Source organism: Myripristis murdjan, chromosome 8 (assembly GCF_902150065.1).
Source record: "Myripristis murdjan chromosome 8, fMyrMur1.1, whole genome shotgun sequence".
Taxonomy (NCBI): Eukaryota; Metazoa; Chordata; class Actinopteri; order Holocentriformes; family Holocentridae; genus Myripristis; species Myripristis murdjan.
In genome coordinates this window covers 18,098,326-18,122,056 of record NC_043987.1, presented here as the reverse complement: position 1 = coordinate 18,122,056, position 23,731 = coordinate 18,098,326, and the positions used below count along the sequence as shown (strand labels likewise).

At 43.1% G+C, this 23,731-nt stretch overlaps 3 protein-coding genes across 9 annotated transcripts in view; 2 read left to right on the top strand and 1 right to left on the bottom strand.

Annotated features, from left to right (window-relative positions):
• Positions 1-317: 317 nt before the first annotated feature.
• hmox2b (heme oxygenase 2b) lies at positions 318-6,478 on the top strand. Of its 4 annotated transcripts, none has more exons than XM_030057910.1 (7): positions 318-371; positions 969-1,122; positions 1,936-2,052; positions 2,188-2,305; positions 2,755-3,246; positions 4,158-4,281; positions 4,406-6,478. In XM_030057910.1, exons 3-7 carry the CDS (start codon positions 1,970-1,972, stop codon positions 4,531-4,533), a joined length of 945 nt encoding a protein of 314 aa, XP_029913770.1. In that variant the 5' UTR covers positions 318-371; positions 969-1,122; positions 1,936-1,969; the 3' UTR covers positions 4,534-6,478. The 4 variants fall into 4 exon arrangements, with proteins under 4 accessions (XP_029913770.1, XP_029913769.1, XP_029913767.1 ...); XM_030057909.1 differs by having other exon boundaries at positions 328-371; positions 966-1,122; XM_030057907.1 differs by having other exon boundaries at positions 342-512.
• A 1,516-nt stretch (positions 6,479-7,994) lies between these two features.
• dnaja3a (DnaJ heat shock protein family (Hsp40) member A3a) lies at positions 7,995-15,272 on the bottom strand. 3 transcript variants are annotated; one of them, XM_030057903.1, is made up of 12 exons: positions 15,018-15,272; positions 14,396-14,538; positions 14,189-14,272; positions 13,578-13,784; positions 13,258-13,410; positions 13,012-13,159; positions 12,861-12,925; positions 11,105-11,233; positions 10,817-10,932; positions 10,269-10,366; positions 9,925-10,057; positions 7,995-8,959 (listed from the first exon to the last, which is right to left on the bottom strand). In XM_030057903.1, the coding sequence occupies exons 1-11, from the start codon at positions 15,223-15,225 to the stop codon at positions 9,939-9,941; spliced, it is 1,470 nt and encodes a 489-aa protein (XP_029913763.1). In that variant the 5' UTR covers positions 15,226-15,272; the 3' UTR covers positions 7,995-8,959; positions 9,925-9,938. The 3 variants fall into 3 exon arrangements, with proteins under 3 accessions (XP_029913763.1, XP_029913765.1, XP_029913764.1); XM_030057905.1 differs by having other exon boundaries at positions 14,396-14,486; positions 15,018-15,226; XM_030057904.1 differs by lacking the exon at positions 9,925-10,057 and having other exon boundaries at positions 15,018-15,271.
• Positions 15,273-15,585: 313 nt separating this feature from the next.
• The window catches only part of LOC115363635 (mitochondrial import inner membrane translocase subunit tim16-like), a 121,415-nt gene continuing 113,269 nt past the window's right edge, over positions 15,586-23,731 (top strand). Inside the window, exons 1-6 of one of the 2 annotated variants that reach the window (XM_030057897.1) lie at positions 15,586-15,777; positions 18,124-18,220; positions 18,543-18,623; positions 18,936-19,006; positions 20,757-20,943; positions 22,068-22,144. In XM_030057897.1, the coding sequence (XP_029913757.1) occupies positions 15,718-15,777; positions 18,124-18,220; positions 18,543-18,623; positions 18,936-19,006; positions 20,757-20,943; positions 22,068-22,144 (573 nt within the window). In that variant the 5' untranslated portion in view covers positions 15,586-15,717. The remainder of the gene's footprint in view (positions 15,778-18,123; positions 18,221-18,542; positions 18,624-18,935; positions 19,007-20,756; positions 20,944-22,067; positions 22,145-23,731) is intronic. The other variant, XM_030057899.1, reaches the window with a different exon arrangement.

Sequence of the window (23,731 nt, the reverse complement as noted above, 5' to 3'; positions counted from 1 at the left end):
AAAAAAATAATAATAATAATAAAAAAAAAGAAAATAAAAAATAAAATCAAAGTTTAATAGCTACAAATTCCTGGTAAACAAAAATACACTATTGTATTGGTCTTCCCCAGGGACGGATAAGTTATTGATAGCAATATGATTTAAAAAAAAAAAAAAAAAAAAAAAATCAGAAAAACAATATCACATACAATGTGATAAACTTCTCTAATAGGGGTAAGCCTTTTAATATTGAGTGTCTAAGAATGTTATTGTTGTTGTTGTTGTTGTTGTTGTAAACGCTAACTGTAGCCGAATTTGTCGTTGTCATGTGATCTTAACTTGGCTGCTCAGCACTTCCTGGTTGAAGTTGGACAGCTCCGCACAGTGAGGAGGTAAGGCTTTGTTGTGCTTCATGTCAGGACGATAGCAAAGCCTGTGGAGATTTCTAATTCGGTAATATCAACCTTAATGTAGACGTGAAGGTAAAGTCAGCGTGCCGACCCTGTGAAACGAAGCCGACGAGATCCTAAAAAGTGAGTCTTAGCTCGACAGCAAGGCTAGCTAGTCAAGGTAACGTTAACTTAGCTTTTGTCCAAATGATGCTGCTCCTGAAGTTAGAGCTGTAATCAAATATAACCAGCACGAAATTGCCTTAACGTCTCAGAAAGATAACCTGAACTTGTGAACTGAACACGAAGTAAGACTGAATTGATATTGTGTGCCTAAAATGAATTATATTAGCTCCGACCCGCTGCATTTGTCAAGGCTTTACGGATAGCTTCTTGCCACTACTGCTGCTGGTAAACGCCAGAAGGCCTGTGTTGTTTTGTTGTGTTGTTTTGTTTGGCTGTGTCCATGAAGTTCAAGCTAGGTTATTGTTTACAGCAGCCTTTACTATGTATACCAAGCGAGTCCCTGCCAGGCTGTGTCAGTTGTCACAGCTTGTGCCAGAGAGTCACACTCACATTCCCTTATCTTCCTCCTAGCAGAGTAAATAAGGTCAAAGGCAGAAGGCAGCTGAATAAACTGGCAGAGGCGATCCCGTCCTCAACTCAGGGACAGCACTGACTGTGTGAAGGAGAGCAGGGTGATATTGGCTCCCCTGTTTGCTGATTGAACCCCGACAACACAGCACCTCTTTAGGTAAGGATTTTTAGATTATGCATAGCAACTCTGTCCATCTTTTCTGGTAATTATGTTGTAGATTGTCTTAACAGGCAAAGGAGATACACTGGCGTCTCCTTTTCTTAAGTGGTTGTATGATTATGCGGACAAAGGACACTGTTCACTGTTCACTTGATTAAAATGGACCGCATCAGACAATACCCGGCCTTTGTATTTGGTCTAGGGCATCTTCATCTTTTTCCCTGAAATCTGACAAGTTGTTATTGATATTGATATGTCACTGGATATAATGTGCAGCATAGTGTGTCACTGATTTCTGTTGATATCATAGAGGTATACAGTGACTGTGTAGTGTTATTAAGCAGGTTTCTAGTAATATGAACACCGGACACAATGTTTTTTAGAGAAAAGCAGTTGCACAATCTTGGCTCAAGCTACAGATTCAGACGGCACAAACAAAGGCTGAGAGAAGAGTGTAATTCTCCTCGCTGTTTGACGTAGTTAAACTGCTGTGGTGCTGTAGTCAAAAGTCAAGAACAACTCTTTAGTAGAATTCAGCAACACAAATACTGTGATGTCTCAGAAGAACATAAATTGATAACACTTATTTAATCAGTATTGAAAATATCTAACAATATGTGTTTTTTTTTTTTTTTTTTTTTTTGTCTTGTATGGCCAGATAAAATTTTTATAAAATTCAGTATTCACATTGTGTACTCGGACAGTTTGGTGACCTTTGTCTATGCTCTGCTTTATTTCATGAATGCGCTTCCAGTTATGAGTCAGTATGAATATGGGAATCTCATATTATTTGGATGTCTTTGAGTTTAGTGAGAGCAGTTGGTCTGACGGGAAGATATCATCAATGTCAGCAGAGAAGATGGAAACGACTGACATCATGTCCAACGGAGCAGGGCCAGTGTATGAAGAGAAAGAGGAGACCCTCGGGTAAATTGTGCCTCTGATGTGTTATCCTTGAAAAGGGACACAGTAAAGAACAAGAATTTGACAAAATAATTGTTTTCACTCATGCTAATATCAACCACACATTAAACCTCATGTTAATTTTTTTCCCCTTCCCAGTCCTGAGGACTTGTCTGAGCTGCTGGCAGCTGGGACCAAGGAGGTTCATGAGAAGGCTGAGAACACCCAGTTTGTCAAGGACTTCCTCAGGGGACGCATTCGCAAAGAGCTCTTCAAGGTCAGTCTGAAGAGGAATGGGGAGTATTTCTTAAATTTAGAGTGTCTTCAGAACTGCAGTGTTAATATTTTTAGCCCACATTTAAACGTTCTAAATCTGAATTGCTAATTTGGACTTGATTTCCTCACAGGGGGCAACTTAAAAGGAGTCGGATAACACCTATAACACTAGTGTTGTATAACAGTGATTTTATTTGTGTAGTGCTTTCCAAACAGCCATTACAAAGTGCTTAACGAAAGAAATAGGCAAATACAAGAAAAGAGTAGATTGAAAAGGAGAAAAGCAATGAGAAAAAAACAAGAAATGAGACAAAATTACAACAGGGATGAAACTGGACATGAATGTTAGAATTGGCTTTCCTAAGTAATTGTGCTGTGAGAAGTGATTTGCAAGACAAGCTGTAATTTGCTGACTGTTCTGTCTTGCTCTCCCCGTCTGTGCTGTACCAGCTTGGTGCTGTGGCTCTTTACTATACCTACACAGCCATGGAGGAGGAGATTGAAAAGAACAAGGACCACCCCCACTTTGCTCCTCTTTATTTCCCTGTGGAGCTGCACCGCCATGAGGCCCTGGCCAGAGACCTAGAGTATTTTTATGGTCCGGACTGGCAGAGTCAGGTTAGTTGCTCTCCAGCCACCCAGCACTATGTGGACCGTATTCATCAGGTAGGCCAAGAGGACCCAGTGCTGCTGGTGGCCCATGCTTACACCCGCTACATGGGGGATCTGTCCGGTGGGCAGGTGCTAAAGAAAGTGGCCCAGCGAGCCTTGAAGCTGCCCTCCACTGGAGAGGGCCTGGAATTCTATCAGTTCGACGCCATCCATAGTGCCAAAGCATTCAAGCAGCTGTACCGCAGCCGGATGAACGAGCTGGAACTGGACATGGAAACAAAACAGAAGCTGGTGGATGAAGCTGTCAAGGCCTTCCAGTTCAACATGGAGGTGAGGGGCAAGGGAGAGGGAGTGGATGTGGAAAAGGTAGAGAAAGAGGAAGGGAAAGGAATGTTTAGATGCACTGGTGGAGAGTCTGTTCTCTGGTGGTGGCGGATTGGGGATGGGAGTTAAGTATGTGTTTCAAGTATGCTGCTCATTTGTTGATCATTTAATGAGTTGCCAAGATTTAAAAAAGCTTCTGCAGCTCTTTAGTGTTAACATGATAAATAACATTATTTACAGTGTCTCTCAGGTTTCAGTTTGAAGATTCTCTTTGAAGTCACAGTGTTCATTTGACTTTTTTTTTCTCTTAATTGCATGACACTGTAGTTAAGTCATTTGAAATCAAGCAGCAGTCATTGCATATGGTCTGCTCCCAGGAGCCAGGGGAACATGGCTCCTACTACCGGAAAGCACTGCCATTCTGTCTTCCACAGTTCTGTCTCAGAGGAGTTCAGTTTGGACTTTAGCTGCACTGTTTTCGACAAGGCTTGGCTGTGCCTGAACAAGCGACAAGCCTGAGCACAAATAAATAGCGATAACTCAATATAGTGAACTGCAATATGGCCATGTTGAATACTGCTGCTGGAGAAGCTGTAAATTTCACCATGCATACCTGAATACCTCACAACACATCTGTACACACAAGCAGACACACAGCAAATGTTGAATTAGATGAAATTACAACTTATTTTTTATGTCCAATTAACTAAACAAATACAGTTACCTGAATCTCTGTTTGAGTGCTTATGCGTATTTCAACAATGACATGTCACATGAAGACAGGCGGCCAATGTTCTTGTCTTAACATGTTCGGATGGTCTGGCACAAAAAAAAAAATAAAAATACACCACTTGCACCAGTTGTGTGCAATGGTCACCGCTTACTTGTGGTGTAATAACTTATATTTGTGTTGTCAGGTGTTTGAGGAATTAGAAGAGATTGGTAAGACCATCCAGGAGGATGTTCTAGATGCTGGCATGCCTGTCCATGGAGCAATGGGTGGAGACATCAGCAAATGCCCCTACTATGCTGCAAAAATGGGTATGCTGTCATTATTCTTTTTACAAATTCCAGTTGCATGATTTACATTCCTTGCACACTGAATATGTTGTAAAAATCTTTAGTGAAAGTTTTTTTTTGTGCTTGTTTGTTCCCTCTCTCACAGCGGCTAGTGGTGGGACAGCATATGTCTGTCAGCTAGCCATGGCTGTGCTCAGACACCCAACAGGACAGGTCCTATTTGCTACCTGGGTCGCAGCCCTGGCTGGATTGGCTGCATGGTATCTCATGTGATCCAGTCCTCAGCCTCTGACAAAGCTGCTTGGAGAGAAACATAATATGAAAGACAGGATGGAGACTGCAAAAATAACAAGAAACTATATGACCATTAAGATGTGAACCATCCAGCTCCACACTTTGTCGCTACCACTCCTCCAGTGTTTTGATCTCGCTACCTCCTTTGCACTATCCCTCCATACTATGTAATTCTCGTGTGGTCGGACATGGCTCAAAACGTTTTGTTGTAGCTGTATGATTTTAGTTTTGTGAAGGATTTTTAGTTTTGCCATGGAAACATTGCTGAGGAATGCTTGAACTCTCACTTGAACCATTTGCTGGTGTGAGTTACTTTTATGAGCGTCAGATTGGCAGAGAAAGATAAGTCAAGGTTGCCTTTTTTTTTTTTTAACAAAACCCACTTATAAACTGTATTATGCGACATGAGGATGCACTAGTTGAGCATCAAAAAGCTTTCTTAAAAATAGAAAAGTATACTATGCATATGTCATGACATAGTAGGACAACAGAGTAGGTTTTCTTCAAGTTCTTGATTTTCCAGTGAAGCCTATGTATTTTCATAATGAAGTTGCAAGTAGATTTGACATAGGAAGAAGTGAGGTTTAACTTTTTAATGCAGTGGCAAAACAGATGAGGAAACTTTTGAATGCAAACTTATAAACGGTTCCCATAGTTAAAATATGACATTATTTTAATTTCTACAGCTTGAACACAGTTCCAAACTTCTTGAAAAGCTCAGCTTCACAAATGTCTTGTATGTGGTCGTTAAAAATCCATGATCTCATGTCATAAACATTTGGCCTCTACTTGTGTAGTAGAGATAGGAGGTTGGAATCATAAGCATTTTCCAAAATATAGCATACCTACGCTATCACTGTTTGATGAATACACAGATTTCAGATAGTTGTGAATACACGTAAGGATATCTTTTAGTCATTATTGGATCAGTAGGCATCCATGAGCCCATGTGATGTGTCACTAATGGTTGTTCAAATCTATTCCTTTCTATCTCATAATGATGTGATAGTGTACCTTTTTTCTCAACAGATGCTTAAAAACTGCCTTTTTGTTAATTGCATTGCTGAGCTGAACCATACCTGTCACACTGGCCTACAATAGGACACGTGTGATGGTTTATTAAAACCACTTCAGGATTTGTGAAAAGTAATGCAGTGTAAGTCCCTTAGCAGCTCTGCTTTTGTTTTTATATCCATCTCTTATGGATGTAACAATATGCACCATTAATACTGTGTGATTATTATAGCTTTGTATAAATAATTTTTAACCAGTAATGTACAGCTTAGTTTTCTCAATATGATTAAGGAAGGTAATCCTATACTGTGTACTAGTAATGTAAATGCACTTTTTTGCAGTTCATGCTGAATATTAATCATGACAGTAATGACATTCCCTCAACTTTTCCGTTATTCTTTTAAGCAATTTCTCTTTTGATGGGAGATGTTGGATACAGCACCAAAGCACAGTTACTGATATTTCACTTCAATAAGGTTGCTCTGCTGTTACACACAACACATTCACATAAAATGGAAGAGCAGTATTACTTTGTTAGCAAATCTTGTTTGGGCCAACTGAGTATCAGAGTTAGTCTAAAGGGATTTTGCATTGTCATATATGTGAGGTGTCACAAGTTCTGTATTGCCATCTACATGGCAATGTGATTCACTGCATTAAGAATACAAAGGCAGGAACTGACCAGTATAGTTTCATAGGTTAAGGAGCATTTTTTTTAATTAATGAAGCCAGTGTGATGTGTTAGAGCGTCATGATTTTTTGATATAGTGAAGAAATGGTTACTTGATTCTCAGGAGTGGATCTCAGTTGCAGCCACAGATTAAACAATCTGAGGCCTTGTCATCATGTCAGTGAGTGGAACTTCTCTGTTCTTGCATGTTAATGCTGCAATAAAGACTACTCATTAAGACTGCTGGTCTTAATCACAAAAGGAGATCATTAACTTAACTTGTAATCCTCTGGTAGACATATGGGGATGATGTTTTAAATGGACAGACTGTTGAGTTGGTTTCTCAACTAAATGCATCTACATGAATTTTACACATTTGTAAGACTGAAATGACTAAACTGCATGGTGGACACTTGATGTACTAATACTCCTCTCACATTGAGGGCTCAGAACCTCAGTGCCTTCAGTATTTTCCTCATATTCCTCTTCCAAACGTTGAAGGAGCCACATCACAGCAGAATTAGCCTGGACCTTTGGCTCCCATGGTTGTCTAGAGTAGGTGCGTGCAGTGAGTAGCAGTCCTAGGCATCTGCGGGCTAACTTCAATAGCTGATGTGTGTGTAATGGGACACTTGACTAAAAAGCAGTTTCATGGCCAGGTGTGACCCTTTCCCTAATTATGACAAATTCTCCATGACAAGAAAGTAAAAGGTCTGGAGTTCATTCCAAGTGTTTGCATTTGCATTTGGTAGCTGTTTATCAAAACCCCCAACATGTGATACAAAGACGCGTCTATGCAGGTGAAGGAGGCCATCATCAGGCTCAAAAGGCAAAAAAAAAAAAAAAAAATCTATCAGACAGATAGCAACGACTATAGGAGCAGCCAAATCCCATTACATTTGAGCCTCTGAAAATGGAGTGACAATGGAGAAAACTGTAATTCCTAAAATGTTAATGCCATATTTTTGTGCAACCCCTTAAATTGAAGCTGAAAGTCTGCACTTCAATCACATCTTGATTACTCCATTTCATCTTGATTGCTCCATTTCAAAATTACAAATATTGTGTCACTGCCCAAATACTTAACTGTATATGCAATAGGTGCACTGTCAGCACCACGGACAGCTCAGTATAGAAATAATCCAAAAAACTCCTCATTTAAAAACTGAAACAATGACATTTCTGCTTTTGAATGCATTGAATAGCACTACTGGAGGTGTATGTGATAATTTCCTTGTCACTACAGGAAGCCTGGCAGGGCCAACAAATACTCCTGTGGAATATCCACCTCTAATGGACTGTGGGAATTTAGTCGTCCTCACCCTTCCATGTTTTCCATTTCTTGTAAGAAGCTATGTTTAAGGCAGACTATGCAATTTGAAAGGGAAGAGCACCCCACCTTATTTTGTGGCAAATAATGATGAATGCATCAGACAAGTAAAACTGTGAAAGCTGTGCCCCCTCAACTTGAAAATCTAATTTACAATCCCTAGCCCACCTACATCCCTTTGTGATATGTAACTTAGTTTCAACAAGGATAAATGCTTTATCAAGTAACCTCAAATAGTACCACCACCCCAAGCACAGGCACTCACTGTCCTCTAATCCCAGCATGCACATGAATGAAACACTGAGTATTGTGGTCAGTGGCAGGAAATAAATTCATTCTTTCAGATTTGAACCTCAAATAATTTTCTGGACACATGCAACAGCATACTGAGTGGTATTTCCTTGGGTCATTTACATGACACGCTTGCTCTCTCGACAATAGCTTTATTATAGATGTACAGTATCTCTCTTCAACATGACACATTTATACAGCTGCATGACCCACAAGTGTCTACATACAAATGTACTGATGATGCAGAGTATGGTTACCTTTAAGTCTGTGATTCTGAATTAATTGTATGAGAAAGGTTAGAGGGGCAGAGCAGAGCCCATGACTTCACATTACAGGAAAGCCTGAGCTAAGCTCTAAATTTCACTACTACAGTCCTTGGTCAGGGACAGGAGACCATTTGTCCACTTAAGATACTCTTCTACATTCTCTAACACTTGATCTCAAAGGTAAACTCGTAGTCTGATAAGGTTTAATCTGTTGGGACTGACAGTGCTGAGGGTTCCAACAATGGAGAACTTCAAGCATCCTGAAAACACACACACAGGTCAAAATATAGCATATAAAGTAGAACAAACCCATCAATAACATTTCCATGTTAGGAGGTTTCATTTAAAAGAAAACATTTTACTTTATCTGCGGTCTTTGTCAACTGAATAATTTATTTCTGTGCACGTGGATTCTATTATCATCACCATGTTGGGCTTTGGCAATCACTGACAGCAGAACAGAACAATATGCACAGGCTGTTCTTAGGAGTGACAAGTCTTTGCTGCAAAATGGCAAGGGTGGGCATTTAACGGACAGGGGACTCAAAGATTTGGTGTGATGGAACGTCCTCTTGTGCGTGGATTCACTTTTAGTCAGAAGAACAGAGTAAGTTATCCTCAGTTTGTTGTTCACTCTTAGAAAATGACTGCAGGGCCGGGTTGGTAGGTCTGTATTGGTCAGTTCAAAACCCCCCTACGCCTCAGCCAACACCCAACAGGCCTGAATCCTCTGACCCTCTCTCTCTTGCTCATGTGGCTGTCCTCTCTTCGGGGTGTCCTCACTCTACCTTCGACCCTCTGATGGAGCAGCTCAGTTCCCAGTAAATCTTTTACCTTGAAGAGGAAGAAGAAATAAGAGCATGATTTATACTTGCTGAAGTGAACATAAAAAAAAGTTGCAGAGAAGCTTTACAAAACAGCTAGTCAGAAATGCTGCGGACCAGACAAGGACAGGGAGTAGAGTTGCAAAGTAGGCAGGTTTATTTTGGACGGCTAGGGTTCCATAAATAAAAGTCCAATTCATTTGATGGTCAGTTCGCGTATATCCAACACTTGAAAGAAACTCTCCCAGTTGTATTATCAGTACAAACATTAAGAACTGTGTTGAAGAAAATTCAGGTTCATTGGAAAAACAAAAGAAAACAAAGCTACAAAACTATACATAAAAAAGTCCAAGAGTGCACTGCCTCAAGAAACAGCCAATCAGAAATCTTCAAATTCTGTTACCCGCACTGGACAAGTTGAACTACGGAGCTTTGCGCAGACGTACGCACACATTCAACTAATGTGCTGTATTTTGTTTCCTGATTGCAAGCAAAAAATTTCATAGCCTTAGTTTCACCATAGTACAAGTCAACGAGGCTCATGGGTACTGTAGTGTTTAGTGCCATTTGACATGAACCAGTGGAAATAAATAAACAAATAAATAAAATAATAATAAAGTTTTACTTAACAACAAAGTTGAAACATTTAGAGGAGATGACCACTATGCCACTCTACATTACTGTGTATTTATGCAGGAGGTCGTAGTTGAGAAATACTGCTATGACAATTAAAAGTAAAATACCAAATGGGAAGGAACATGTGACTCCGCCCACTCTGCAATTCTATTGTGGAAGATGCTTTTAATGCAGCATCACTGTGTACATGCATCCATATTTACAAGACAGCCACAAACCAGCTAATGAAAAAGTCCTATAATATAAGTCATCACGTAACACATCACATCTGTGAATAAAGAACAGGAATGTGAGGTGGGAGACACTCAGGAATTTAGGATAAATTAACACTACTCCTACCTGGTTTGTGACTGTCAGGAGGAACTAAACAATTTCTTTAATTTGGAGAAGAAGCCCCCCTCCTGTTTCATCTCTCCTTCCTTCTCTTGCCTGCTTTGACCTGCCTCAGACCGCTTACCACTGCTGCCCCCACCTGGACAGAGACCGACACTGCATCAGCCTAGTTGATGATGAGACAGCACCCATTTCCTCGACTAAAACCCAGACTCAGAAACGCACAAATTGATAGTAATTCTCAGAGCAAACTGAACATCGGGGATAAGGAGACAGGTAGGTATGTGAAGGAGGACATAAGAAAGGCTTTCGTTTTATGGCCTTCAGCGAGAGAGAGTGAACCACATTACCTGTGGTGGTGACAGTGACACCGTTCACTGTCCCCTCCACGTCCGTCTCGTCCTCAGCGTAGCTCATCAGCAGAGCTCTCTGTCTGTCTGTCAGTGTTCTGCACAGAAAAACAACTTCGGTCATTTGAATATTTCCAAAATCAAAATAACTTTTCGTCCTTGTGATTGGGGGAAAGTTAAAACTCCAACAAGGATATTTTCTTTTTTTTTCTAATGATATTTTAATTTTCATTTTTATTTGCTTTATTTTCTTTGTATGTGTCTTGCTTTGTTAAGACTGCTTATTGTTCTGTTTCTTTTTACTGTTGTTTTCAACTTTTTTGATAGCAAATGTACTCCTTTGTACAGCATTTCGTAAGTTATTACAGGTTATTCAATTCTTAATATCTGGAGTAAAAGTAAGAGTGCACAAATTTGAGATAAGGGCAATCTGATACTAGTCTATGATGTAAACACAAAAACAAGTTATTCTGAATATAATATCTTAAAGATCAAATCATATCTAATGTTGGTTTGTGAAAGGTTTCTGGATATCTGTGGTGTCTTACTTGGGCACTTTGATTTTGACATGGATGTAGTGGTCTCCAAAGCCATAGCCGCTGACACGAGCGATTCCCTTCCCAGACAGACGGATCCTCTGGTCTGTCTGGATGCCTGCAGGGATCTGGGATTAAAAAAACATACCAATTAGTCAGAACACAACCCATATCTTCTTATGTTCTGTGTGCATATACTCTCAATTTAAAGCATTTCCCCATCAATGTTTTTTTCAATCCCTGACAAATCTGTACCAATTACAATTGCAAATACTGTCATTTGAATGTGTGTTGACTTACTGATAAATTGAGTGTTTCGTAGAGGCCCTGTGTTCTGGCTGTGCCGCCCAGGATGGCTTGGGCCACAGAAACGAACACGTCAGAGTGGACATCTGCACCATCCCTCCTGAATACAGGACTTTTCTGGACCTAGACACCCAACCGGAACAAACCACTATCAGCCACGTGTTATAGAGAGTAGAAATAATAAAATATTTACAACAGCAACAGAAAATAGCCTGTTACCTCCCTTCATGCAAGACACTACTGAAAGTGTTGCTCAAAATTCGGAGGCCTTAACAGCTCAGTGCCTCTTTCTTGTTCACACACCTACACAAGACAATCCCATTATGGAGTCTGTGGAGGTTCCTGCGCCTCCTGGAAAGCTTAATTCAGCCCAGCTCAGGTTGAATGTGTGGGTTGTGCTTTGCATGTCATTGGGACACTTTTTTCCAGACACATTGGTCCAGTGCAGTGTTTCTACCTGGCAGTGGGGTCAGGGGCTGCCCTACCTTCTGTCAATGTTGGCACTGGCCATCACACTTCTCTCTGTCTTGTGCGCTGTCTTTTCTCATTATTAGCATCCCTGTTCGACTATTTTGTCCGACACCTCTTGCCCTCAGCTGATCCCTCTTCCACTTGGCTCGTCCGAGTCTTTTCCTATTTCTTTTCCTACTAAAATCCAATTAAAACTCTGAATGTTAAAGTGCTGCTGCAGCTCTTCTCTGCAGGTCTGCAGGTCTCTGTAGGTCTTATGAAGCCTGCAGAGGACAGTGTGGTAGCTTAAGTGCACCTCTCCAAAAATGTAAAACTACAACAAGTGTGACTGATCTCCAGTGTACACTGTGTTTGGGTTGATTTGCACTGTAGTAGAGAACACGTGTAGTGGGCCGAAGAGAGATGAGCTGAGGAGTTTCACACAGTTGTAAATTTGTGTGACCCTTCATTCCCCACATTTTTAAAACTGCTTGATCTCACTAAATTCAAGAAATGAAATAGCACAGCACATCAATCTGGACACTACCAATGAGTCTGGCAGTGGAAACACTATTTCAAGCGTGTAAACCAATTACTTCTCTTTTTTCTGCATTTTTTAAAAACATGGAATAAAAAAAACTTGAAACTGCCATGTAGAGGTTTAGCAGTCTACACACAGACACACTAACTACAAATACTTTCACCGTTGTAGACAAAGCCAGGAAAGTGTATAGTATATTGACAGAAACATAAATCACCCTCCAGGTTTTCTTCAGTTTTTCCTAGCATGCACTACAGGACTACTGCCCCTTTTCCACCACGTCAATTTGAGGGCTGGCCCGGCTCCAGTGCCTAATCTCAAACCAGTTCTTCACGGTTTGGCAGACAAAGATCTAGCTCTTGGCCAGGAAAATTGGCTCCACAGTGGCACCAACTCTTCGCTGGTCTACAACAAAGAACCGCTTACATCTGGTGCTGGGGGCAGGTTTATCGATCATATCAGAGTTTCTAACAGCCAAGTTTAGATCCTGCTGAAAACTGTAAGTTGTCAAAAAAAAAAAATCCCAGGTCAATCACATAAAAAAAGTTGTGAAGGATCAGGCTATTTAACAAACCTATTATTATTGTTTTTTATATCAGCCTCCGGCACATTTTACAGTGTATTCCTCACACTAACAGCAGGCAGCTCTCCCCTGTTCTGCCTTCAGGAATGAAGCAGCCTCCTCCAGCCAGCGGCCACTGCTGCTGCATGGTAGCCGTGAAATCAACAGCAATGCTCGCAGGTGATGGTCACACTCACCCGAAACGTGATGAAAACCTCTTTCTTGCCGATGGGCATTCTGACCGTTTGACCGTCCTCCACTCCTACAAAACAAACAAATCACCATTAGGTGATTTACACAGTCCATATGAAAACATGTGAATGCAACAAATAGTTGACTGAAACTCACCTGCAGGCACAGGCACCATCACAGTCTTCCTCTGCTTGGTCTGTCCCGTTCCATGGCAGGAGTGACAGGGCGTGGCGATGACTGTACCTTTGCCACCGCACCGACGGCATGTAGAGCGCATCACAAACGGGCCAGTATTCACTGTCTCCTGCAGACGAGACAGTACACATATTTAACAACACCACTCAAGAACATATCCACCTTTGGTGCTGCTGGTTGAAAAGCAGTGTGTATCAGGACGCTCACCATGCCTGAGCCGTTGCAGTAGTGGCAGTGCTGCACCTTGGTGCCAGGCTCGTGGCCCTTGCCATCACAGCGCTGGCAGGTTGTGTCTAAATTAACTGACATCTCTTTGTTGACCCCTTTTGCTGCCTGAGTGAACGTCAGCTCCATGATGTACTGTGCCAAAAGAGAAAGAGAGACAATAAACACTGAAGTCTGATCAAAATACACCAGCGGATTAATCAGATATAGACAAGCCTGTCTCCGATACACCTGTTAAATAATTGATTTATCATTAATTCTGAGGAAATCACCAGCTTATAACAGCATTATGTGCTGCTAACCTCCTGTGGTTGATCAAATATGGCACCGAAATCCCCAAAGCCACGGCCTCCAGAAAATTCCCCAAAGATCTTGCGGAAAAGCTCCTCTGGGTCCACACTGCTCGCCTGTCCGCTCCAGTACTGCTGGCGACCACCAGCCTGGCCAGCGTCAAACCCAGCAGAGCCATACGTATCGTACTGCTTCCTCTTTACCTCATCACTTAAGACCTGGCAGAGCACAGAGAGAGGTTAAAGGATTTTTTTTGCAATCACCCTAAAGAGGTAGTAATGCTTCTATGACATACTGACTGGCAATAAATATTAAAAAAAAAAAAAAAAAAAAAAAGGACAGCAGCTTGTAGTCACAGCTGATATCGTATATGTTAAAAGTAAATCATAAAATTCATCACATAATGGCAATCAGTTGTACATGACTGAATGACAACATGCTGTATTTTTCTGTTTTCCTTCCTCATCAGTCTATCCACTATTGCTGACCGCATGCTTTGCAAGAGGAAGGAAGTACAGAGTGGCTGAACTAATAGCCAATGCATACCTTCAGAGACACACTAAGGTGGAAATTATACACTGCATGTGTAACATGGAAGCTTGGTAAAGGACAAGGAGCAAACCTCATAAGCCTCAGCCAGCTGAGCAAATTTCTCCTTGGCCTGTGGGTCATCTTTGTTGGTATCAGGGTGGTACTTTTTGGCCATCTGAAGAATGACAACAAACACAGACATGCTGTCATCTGCTGTGGTAATTGGTCAGCTGAGGACCAAAACAAACTACTAGCACCAGGAGTGATCAAACAACATGCGTGGCAGGAAGGAACAGACCTGATAGTAAGCTTTCTTGATCTCTTTCTGGGTTGCTGTCCGAGGTATACCCAGGATCTGGTAAAAGTCCTGCTTGTTGCTGGCAGGGGCACTTGTGTGAAAGGACAGTGTGCAGACAGTATAGGGTGATTTGATACCTGGAACTAAAGGGTGAGTGAATACATTAATAATTGTCAATGGCTGCATAACATGATGTCAAATACACTTGCACTCCATAGCTGACAGTGAACTCAAATCACCTGCCATGACAACTGAAAGTTTCTCATGTTTCCATTATCAGCTAGCTTTAAGATTTTACAAGTTAACCATCAACACATTACAAAATCATGTGACAAATAAAACTCAACAACGTTGACGTCACCCAAAAAAACAGCCTAAGTTAGCTGAGTTAGGTAACCTAATTACTAGCTAGATACGCCGGGCTAACGCAACACATTTAATCACACAAGTGTTAATATGTCACGTTAAATGAGTTTTGCATTACAAGGACCTATGTTGTCCAGCAAGCGTAGCTGTCAAACAGTACTTAGCATGGTGAGGTAAGCCAAAATTGAAGGTGGGTTGCTCCTGCTAGCCTAGCCTAGCCTAGCACAGGCCGTGGCACAGCGGCTGCACCACTCACCCGACAGCCCTCTCAATGTCAAGGCATGTCCTGTCCCGCCGCAGCCCGGGCTCCCTCCCGGCCATCGCTTTTGCGCTCCCAGGGTAGAGACAGTGCGGAGCCCTGCGTGTGACGAGCACAGAAAACTACCGCTAGCTCGTCGACGTCCAGAGGACACGACAACAGTAATCCAGCGTGTGGAGCTGCGGACCGCCGAGGACGCCATCATTCCTTTAACTTCAGCCGCCGCTGTGTACACACTGCGCAAGTGCGGACCGACGGGGCGTCACCGCGCGCTCCAAGATGTTCTGGTTTCAAGATGTCAACGCTGGTCTGTCGGGGTCCAAAAGTGGCACATTATTCTGCTAAATCTTGTCATTGTGTTTATAAATCACTTGCACGGTTATATTCGTGCAGCTAAAAATCACCCATAATAATTTAGCGGTAAAACATTAGGTGTTTTGCGATATATATGTGGGTTGTGAAAAGGGTTGCGCATGTTTTTAGATCCGGGGTAGCACGTGACAAAGCAAAACCTGTCCAACGTAGCCACGGCCGGTTGAAAAGAAAACTCCACCCTACCGGCGAGGCCAGGGAAACAAAGCGAGCGGTCCCCCTCCGTGGCCAGTGTCAGAGCTGTCAGCTGTAGCAACCCTCAGCGAGTACCAACCAGCTCGACAGAGACACCCGGAAGGCACCAAAGTGAATTGAAGAGGGCAGCATGAATCGTTTTAAGACCTCGAAATTCAAAAACACCACTCCAACAATTGCCAAGAAAGATGTGAGTAGCACATGGATGTCTGGGAAAAAGTCAGCCTCCCTGGCTAATACTAGCATGTTTTTTTTTTTTTTTTTAGCTGTGGTTTCAGAGTGGTGTTTTGGGGGAACGTCTGCAAAGGATATTCAACTTCCTGCATCTTGAAAGGCAGCTCTGCATTCACGGAGTTTGACAAAAATCTGAATCGGCATGTGTGAATATGCAAGCAGAAACTAGGCTACTAGTGCAACTACGACCCATGTGGCTGCACAGAGCAGCTAGCCTACATCAGATGTTGCAGACGCCCCTCATCATTATCATTACAACTGATTTGTCACGTTGTTATGAGTGCTCATGCGGCATTATGCTGTTATTGATGGCTCGTTAGGGTAGTGTTAGTGCTAAAAAGGAAAAGGTGAAAATCTGGAACACAAATCAGATGAGTATCGCCAGTCCCAGAGGTAGTCGTTCCCCCATGGGCTGTGAATAAAGGGATCTATCAGGAAGAAAGTACTTTGCATATCGAAAATCTGCCATTCTTGTCGTCCTCTGGTCTCATTTGTGTTAAGCTGCGAGCCCGGCAGCTCCCCTCACTCCTCAGTGATGTGTGTTACTGAGGCAGTAAAATGTCTGGCATGTAAAAAGTGGATGGTCCAGATAGGAATGAGCCCTGCAATCTCTGCACAGGATCTGAGACAGTAGATGGTGCTTGCTGTTGTCAAAACCAAGCCGTCCGTGTGCACAGTAGGCACATGTGGGCTGTGCATCGTTTGTGTCTGTTCCAGTCAGTGTTTTTCTAGCCATGTGTCAAGTGCTATCATGTCAAACACTGAAAAGAGAGCTATGGCAAGATGGGAGGAAGGGGGAGAGAGGAGCGACGGGCCGATAGGCATGGAAGGCAGCAGACGAGAGGAATGAGTGGGACGTTTTCTCCTCTGTTGGTGCCAAATGTCCTCTTGAAGCCTTACAGTCAGCCAGCGTCAGCCCAGCCTGTCCCAAGTCCAGGGCCTGGGCTGTACCATAGACGGGGTTGTACACAATGAGGAAAGACAGTCACAAGACTAGCCTGGGGATTAGTGTTGTCAGCTCTCCTCGCACTTGTAGCCCTCTCCATGACCCTTAACTCAATTGTCCTGCGGTCACACACACATTCACCGGTGCCAAGTGCTGAGAGTGCAGGTATTACGTTGTAGAAAGCTCCACCTCATCGTCAGGACACACAGCAGAATGGACTTGGCCTGACTGTTTTAGCCAATCCTGACAAAACTGGGCTACACGCTCACATTGTGATTAAACTACATTAAGAAAGGCACCGCTGAATAAGGACCGCCTAATATGTGGCACCGTTTTCTGGCCAAACTGCAAAGCTCTCGTCTCTTGTCAACGAAATCTAGATTAGGATTGTTATTTATGCGGTTTTCTTTCCCACTGAAGCAGATCCCACACAGCGGGGGTGTGAGCCTCTGTCACAGGAGCATCACTTTCCCTATTATTGTCTCCTCATGTTTTCACTCACTCACTCCCTCACACACACACACTCACACAGAATTTTTAATCCTGTTAAAACAGATACACGCTCCTACAGGGCACTGTTTTATGCTTGGCTGCAAATACAGAACAGTAAAGTGGCTTTCCTCAGCAAAGCTAGCAGTTCTTTTGCCTGCTGTGTACTGTCTTGGCTGGAAAGTGTTCCCTGCCTGTGTTGTGTGTGTGTGTGTGTGTACGGATGTGTACGCCAAATGTCTGCCGTGGTTAGTCTCGGTTTTCTGAGTAGCAGCAGTAGTTGCTGGAGCATGTTGTACAGACACTCTGCCCTCTTGCCACTCCTCCCTTGTAAATGTTATGAAAGAGAGTGAGTTTTAAGAGTACTCTACTGTGCATTGCAGGGAGCCTCTTCCACTTCCTCAACATGGTGCTGATTCAAGAGTCTCTTGTGTGTGTGTGTGTGTGTGTGTGTGCGTGTGTGTCTGCTCTCAGCTAGATCCTTCCTGTTTATTACAACGTTCATGTTCTTTTTTTTTTTTTTTTAAACTGTGACTGCAACTTGGGTGCACACGCACTTTAACATGTCCCCTTAACAGTCAGAGGTTTTTCTGTGTGATGCTTCTGTGCAGTGGGCTATGCCTGCGTTTGAAGCTGTGCTCTTGTGCAGACATGTCAGGTGAACGCTTAGGATTCCACTCATTTGTCGACTTCTACCATATTGTGCTTTGCAGAGATCAGATGAAATGCTCAGGCTTGAATGACTTCTCTTATTCCCCTCTGTTATGCAATCCAATCCCAATCCAGAATCCTCTGTCCCTGCGTTAGCATAACTTGTTTCATCCTCTCTGATCCCTTACTCCTCACTGCCCATGTCTATAAATCCAGGGCTGGATCAACAATGTCCGTGCTGGCTCCTTCTCATGCCAGGGGAACCACATCAAAGTGAGCTCCAAGCTGGTGGCCTTCAACACTGAACAGGCTGGTAAGGCGGCGATAATGTGGTCGATGATATGGTTTACTCCCTGCAATCAGGCTAATCCGCTGTGTGCAGCTGCAGCTCTGATATGTTTCTGTTTTCCCAAGCGTGTGTCAGAGAACAACTCTTATATCATCACATGCAATCAGCTGCACATTCGCAGGCAGAAGTTTGGGTCAAAGTGTTTTTGTACAGTGCTTTACAGAAAACAAATGGCACAAATCAGATAATTTAGGGGAAAGAAATAAAATGCAAGACTTTTATTGATCTCCTTTTTTAAATGTGTTGGCTGACACTGTGTGTATGTGTGGTTTCCTCTTTTTTCCAGGTGGAGGAATGCTGGGCCTGTCTTCGGTCAAACCTGGCTCAGACGGCAAATGGACAGTCACTCAGATTTCCTGTCATGCTGGTAGCATCACCTTACCCTTTTCCTCATCACATCTTTTTGTCCGAAGCCCTTTTCTGTCTTTTCACGTCTCACCGTCTGTCCCCTGTTTTTCTCAGTTCCTTCATTGTCTCCTTTCTCACTCTCTCTGTGTGTTAATTCCTACCATTCCACTCCACAAGCACACTGTGCTCTTCTTAAATCTGTTATTCTGCCAACAGACTAATCACATGAGAAACACAAATGCCTTGGCTCAGAAGTTAAATTTAGCCAGAGACGTCTCACCCAAATTAATTTTTTTTGTCGTTTTGTCGTTTCTCCCCCGTCCCTTCTTAGATGTTGTGACTGATCTGGACTTTTCTCCTTTTGATGATCGTCTCCTGGCAACATGCTCTGCAGATGAAACGGTGAGGTCTTACTTTCCGTCCTTCTCTCCTCTCACCTTCCTTCCTTCCTTCCTTCCTTCCTGCAACTAAGGATGTAAGGTAAGACAGATGGGCAGATAGATGCATAAATTCAGTATTCAGGAAACCTCTCCTGTTTTGTGCTGGTCTTATTGTCATTTCTTTGCTGTATACTGACACTCAGGACCATTTTCTATCCCTTCTGGCTCCTCTGCTTTGTTGTTGATGGCAGGACTTTGATTATGATATGAACTGCCTCAGTGTTTGTTATTAAAACCTTTTGAAAGCTCCCTCTTGTCAGCACATTATCCTCAGCCACAGGTGCCCTGGCTTACTGGAATCTGCTAAGTGTGGCTCTACAACTTCAGACTCAGCACCAGGGTTTACCTCAGAGACCTGTGCAAACACACACAGCTAGAACCACACACAAACACACACACACACACACACACACACACACACAAATACCAGAGAGGTTGGCAGTGCCCAGCATCTGCAGAACAGTTATTTGACTGATCGTTCCTCTTATCTTTTGCCAACAGGGTATATTGTTTCAGAAACCTGCTTGTACAGAGTGAGCGAGAGAGTATAAGTGAATGCACATGCACAAGCTGCAGTGCAAGTTCCCTGTATTCATGTGTACTTGCATATAGATGTTTACAGACACACCACTTGTGAGAGCAGGTTATGCTATTTTGTAACTCTCCATACTCTGACACATAAACACTCCCTTTTCATCTGCTCTCATAACTTTGCACGAGGCAGAAATTCAAACCCAGCTGTGATTATTCAAATGACATCCCGTCATGCCATTTAGCCAGCACTTCTAAAGGACCACATCACAGCTTCCAATATAGCCCCTTGTCTCTGGTTGTGAAGCTGAATTGCCACCTGCTCGCTGCACCTCTCACTCAGAGTCTAGACCATCTGGATGGGCAGCCGGCCACAACACAAGTGACCGCAGTCGGCGGCTAGACCGTTCATACAAGTCTGTCTTGTCTGATTTGGCTTTCAAACCAGCTGTCTGGGCAGATTGTTCATATGCATTGCATTCAATGTTAAACTGAGCAGATATTCACTGAGGTTGAGGGTTTTTAACAGGCATGTTCAAGTAACATCCTAGCCACTGTATGAGAGTTGAAATCATAAATCACCCTGGCCTGAAATCACTTCTGCTAGTGAAATGTAAAGGTGAGGTTTGACATGTCAAAGACAGGACCAAGTCAAAATGTGTACAAGATGGGATAAAAACACACTGCTAATTTATCTGAAAATATCAGTCATTTGAAGGCAAGATAGAAAGAAAAATCTCTGAAAAGTTACATCAGGTAAAACGAGTTCAAAATATGCAGCCATGTCAGGCCCTGTGCTAGAAATCAGACGAATGATGAAACCAGTTGTCATGAACACTTGTGCTTTGAAGCAGATTGAAGTTGTGAGATGTAGAGAGGAGAGTGAGATGATTAACAGGGGGTAGCTGGCTAACTGAAGGAGACAGTGAAGACTTACTGGTCTCTGGGAAAGGAGCCTTGGACACTGTCTCCTTGTGCTCAGGTAGAGGAGAAGGAGGTAGAGGGGGTGTGTTGTTGAAAAAAGGTTCTGAGCGTTTGATCTTTCAAGCGATTAAAGGCTGAGTTAGCAGCGGAAATGGATGTTGAATAGGAGAGAGAAGAGCTTGATGGTATGTGATGTGTCCACCTACAAGCCAATTTTATGCTCCTTTGGCTGATGCTCTGCATCTCTATGTGTACAGATGAAGCTGTGGCGTGTATGCGATCCAGAGCAGGAGCAGCCCAGCGAGGCGGAGCTGACCCTGAGTCCAGGTCAGGGCAGGCTGGAGCTGGTCCTCTTCCACCCCACCTCCTCTGGGTTGCTGGCTCTGGGCGCCAACAAGTGCCCCCTGATTTGGGACACGAGCCGCCAGGATGCACCACTAGCAGGTAGCCACTGGCAACATAGCTGCACACACGAGCACAAAGAACACATGCATATGTATGGATGTGCGTTTAGTGTAAAACTCTTTTGCCTTTTTGCATCCATGGATCGATTAATTTGTTTTACATCATGCACTGTGTCTGTAATGTTTAACACTCCGGTCTCTGTCAACCAGTCAGTTGTCGGTTTTCGTTATGTCCTATGTTTCTCTGTGTAACATTGATGCTTGGAATGGAGTGAAGTGGTTGGTTTGGTAAAAACCTTTGTTTTTTTCATTCGGGACCTTCTCACTGACACTGCCTACGTTTTACAGCCCTGTGGCTCTGTCTAAGTGCTGGAGCAGCAGAGGTAAAGTTTTGGTTCACAGTCCTGGTCCCAGTCTTCTTGGACTGACCTCAGAATATAGTCACCCCCCCCCCCCCCCCCCCCCCTCATGACAGCTGGCCTGGCTGCTGTTGCTCACTGCTGACCCCCCACTTCCCATGAGCTGTACCCCCGCACTGTCTACTATGACTCCCATTCCTCATTTCTACTTGATCCGGTTTTCCATTTTTGTGATTGAGAGTGGGTGTGTGAAGTTCTTGTTTGTGCTTCACTGTTTGGTTTATTTCAAATCATTCTGTGTGTAACTGCATTAACCAGTGCACCTCTCCTGTCACCTGTTTGATGTCACTGTAAAAACTGTTCACACAAGCTGTGCTGTGCTCATTTATGGCACTGTAACCTCTGTAATCATCACACTGATCATTTGTGTCATATTCCTCACCTATCAGGACATATAATTAATTCCTTTGGTGTAAATTATCCTTGCTTATGATTGTATGTTTTTTCATGCTGTGTTTTTTTTTTTTTTTTCATTGTAGCTTCACATCTGTCCTGCATTACTTATTTGTTCATGCAGTGACCTACTGGACATTAGATTCTTGGTCTCGTCTGTCACTGTGCTCTCTTTCTGTGCTGTGTCTTTCTCATTATTGAAAATTTGCTTATTTGTCACTTTTTTGGTCTCATATTTCTTTCTCTTTGGTGCTGTTCCTTCTTTTTCTCTTTGATGTCCTTGTCTCACATGAGTACTGTGTCTCAAGTGCGCTGTTCCTCTGATCTCCTTGTATGGTGTGTGTGTCTGCAGTTCTGGAGCAGCATGGTGACCAGCTGCAGAGTCTGAGCTGGAAGCAGGATGGGTCCCTGCTGGCTTCCTCTTGCAAGGTTAGTGAGAACACTTACACTGCATCACATGCATTTTAATGACCAGCAGGGCCTCACTTTTGACTTTTGGAAAGAAAAAAGCTCAGGGCTGGGGCTAGATAAAGTGGGAATGGTGTTTTATTCTACTCCACAAAGAATCTCTATCCTTTACCCGATCCTGGTTTGATTGTTGCAGTTATGGAGTCTGACCACTAGATGTGGCCGATGGCTCACATTCAAGGCAGTGTGCCCCTCACTGGAAATCACTGCCTCTCAAATCTGTGTGGGTCATTTTAATGTTTATGTGAGAATTATTCCATCAGCATGACAACAGGGGTGAATTTTATAAACAAGGGTGGGGAATATCAGTTCTGGGAAATGAGTTCACCTTTGTGGAAAAAGGGATAAACTTGGAAACATTGTGACGTCAAAAACCCAATATCCAGTTGGTCTTAATAGGCTAATAGTGATGACAAAGGCATGTTTAAGAAGTGTTAAGTAGTCTTGGCCACTGGTAGTAGAGGGCCTGTGGAGTTTTTCCCAGCCGGAATGGAAACTGGACTAATGTGTTAATCAGGGCACTAACGAGGGTACATACTTGCATGTGAATGATGCATCTGTCAGGGGTTTGTGTTTGTTGCGACCCCTGTGAACTCTGACCCCTACACATCCCTGTATTCCCCATTGCCCCCTCACTTGTCCGGTGGTGAGTTGTGTACAAGCACGAGTCTGCCTCCATCACTCCCCTGCTGACAACTTATAGTAGTTATGACCAAATTAGAAGGAAACAGTGAGAACTGTATGAGGTTAACTTACAGCTCACCTGGGTCTGCAAAGCCAGGAGCAGCTGATTTTAATTGCACAAGAAAGAGAACCTGATTTGGGTTTTTGGGCATACATGTGGCCCCATCTACCCCCTGTCATCAGGAAATAATCACAGAGCTTGAAGGGCTTTCCATTAGGTTGTTAATATCTTGGGTAGGAGGTGGAAAGAAGGAGGTGGTATGGCTTTTATGAGCAGGGGGCAGAGAATGAATGAATTTATGAATTGAAGTGGAATTGTTTCATAAGAGCCAGGTTTCATCAGTGCAGGTGAATGTAATTCATATTTACAGTGTCTTTGCACTCAAAATATGCACCATAATGAATGTCTGTGTGTTTATTCCCTCTTTTGCATTTTCTCAAACACACACGGATTGTTTTGAGCACGAGGTGGAGGTCTCTGGTGTGTAATTTAGGCAAAGCACAACAAGCTTAATTGCACTTGAGCTAGAACAAACTTTTTGACAGACATCTAAAATATGTGTATGCTAAACATGTATGATTGTCAGTCTAATCCCCCTTATTTGTATTCGTGCTGACAAGAAACAAATTATCCCACCCATCACAGCCCGTATCCAAGTCGCGACATTTACTCTGACAGGGTAATTGTCCTCACCCAAGCTACTACCCCTACCGTCAGCCTCGATGTAGCCTCAAAGAACAAGGCAGCTCAAAAGAAAGAGAGGAAGAAATGTGAGCCAAGATCAGAGCCAGGGGCCTCCGAGGTTCTTGCCCTGTTGGGCTCTGGTGTCATTTAACCCAAAAGGCGCCCTTCAATCTCTCCAA

Excerpts from the sequence above, each read along its gene's own strand:
- hmox2b (XM_030057910.1), top strand. The coding sequence starts at position 1,970 with ATGTCAGCAGAGAAGATGGAAACGACTGACATCATGTCCAACGGAGCA. Across the intron at positions 2,053-2,187 it reads GAGAAAGAGGAGACCCTCGG|TCCTGAGGACTTGTCTGAGC; the intron begins GTAAATTGTGCC and ends TCCCCTTCCCAG. Across the intron at positions 3,247-4,157 it reads CCTTCCAGTTCAACATGGAG|GTGTTTGAGGAATTAGAAGA; the intron begins GTGAGGGGCAAG and ends TTGTGTTGTCAG.
- dnaja3a (XM_030057903.1), bottom strand. The coding sequence starts at position 15,225 with ATGATGGCGTCCTCGGCGGTCCGCAGCTCCACACGCTGGATTACTGTT. Across the intron at positions 10,367-10,816 it reads GTCAAAATCAAAGTGCCCAA|AACACTGACAGACAGACAGA; the intron begins GTAAGACACCAC and ends TTTTCTGTGCAG. Across the intron at positions 10,058-10,268 it reads TGTCACTGTCACCACCACAG|GTGGGGGCAGCAGTGGTAAG; the intron begins GTAATGTGGTTC and ends GTCTCTGTCCAG.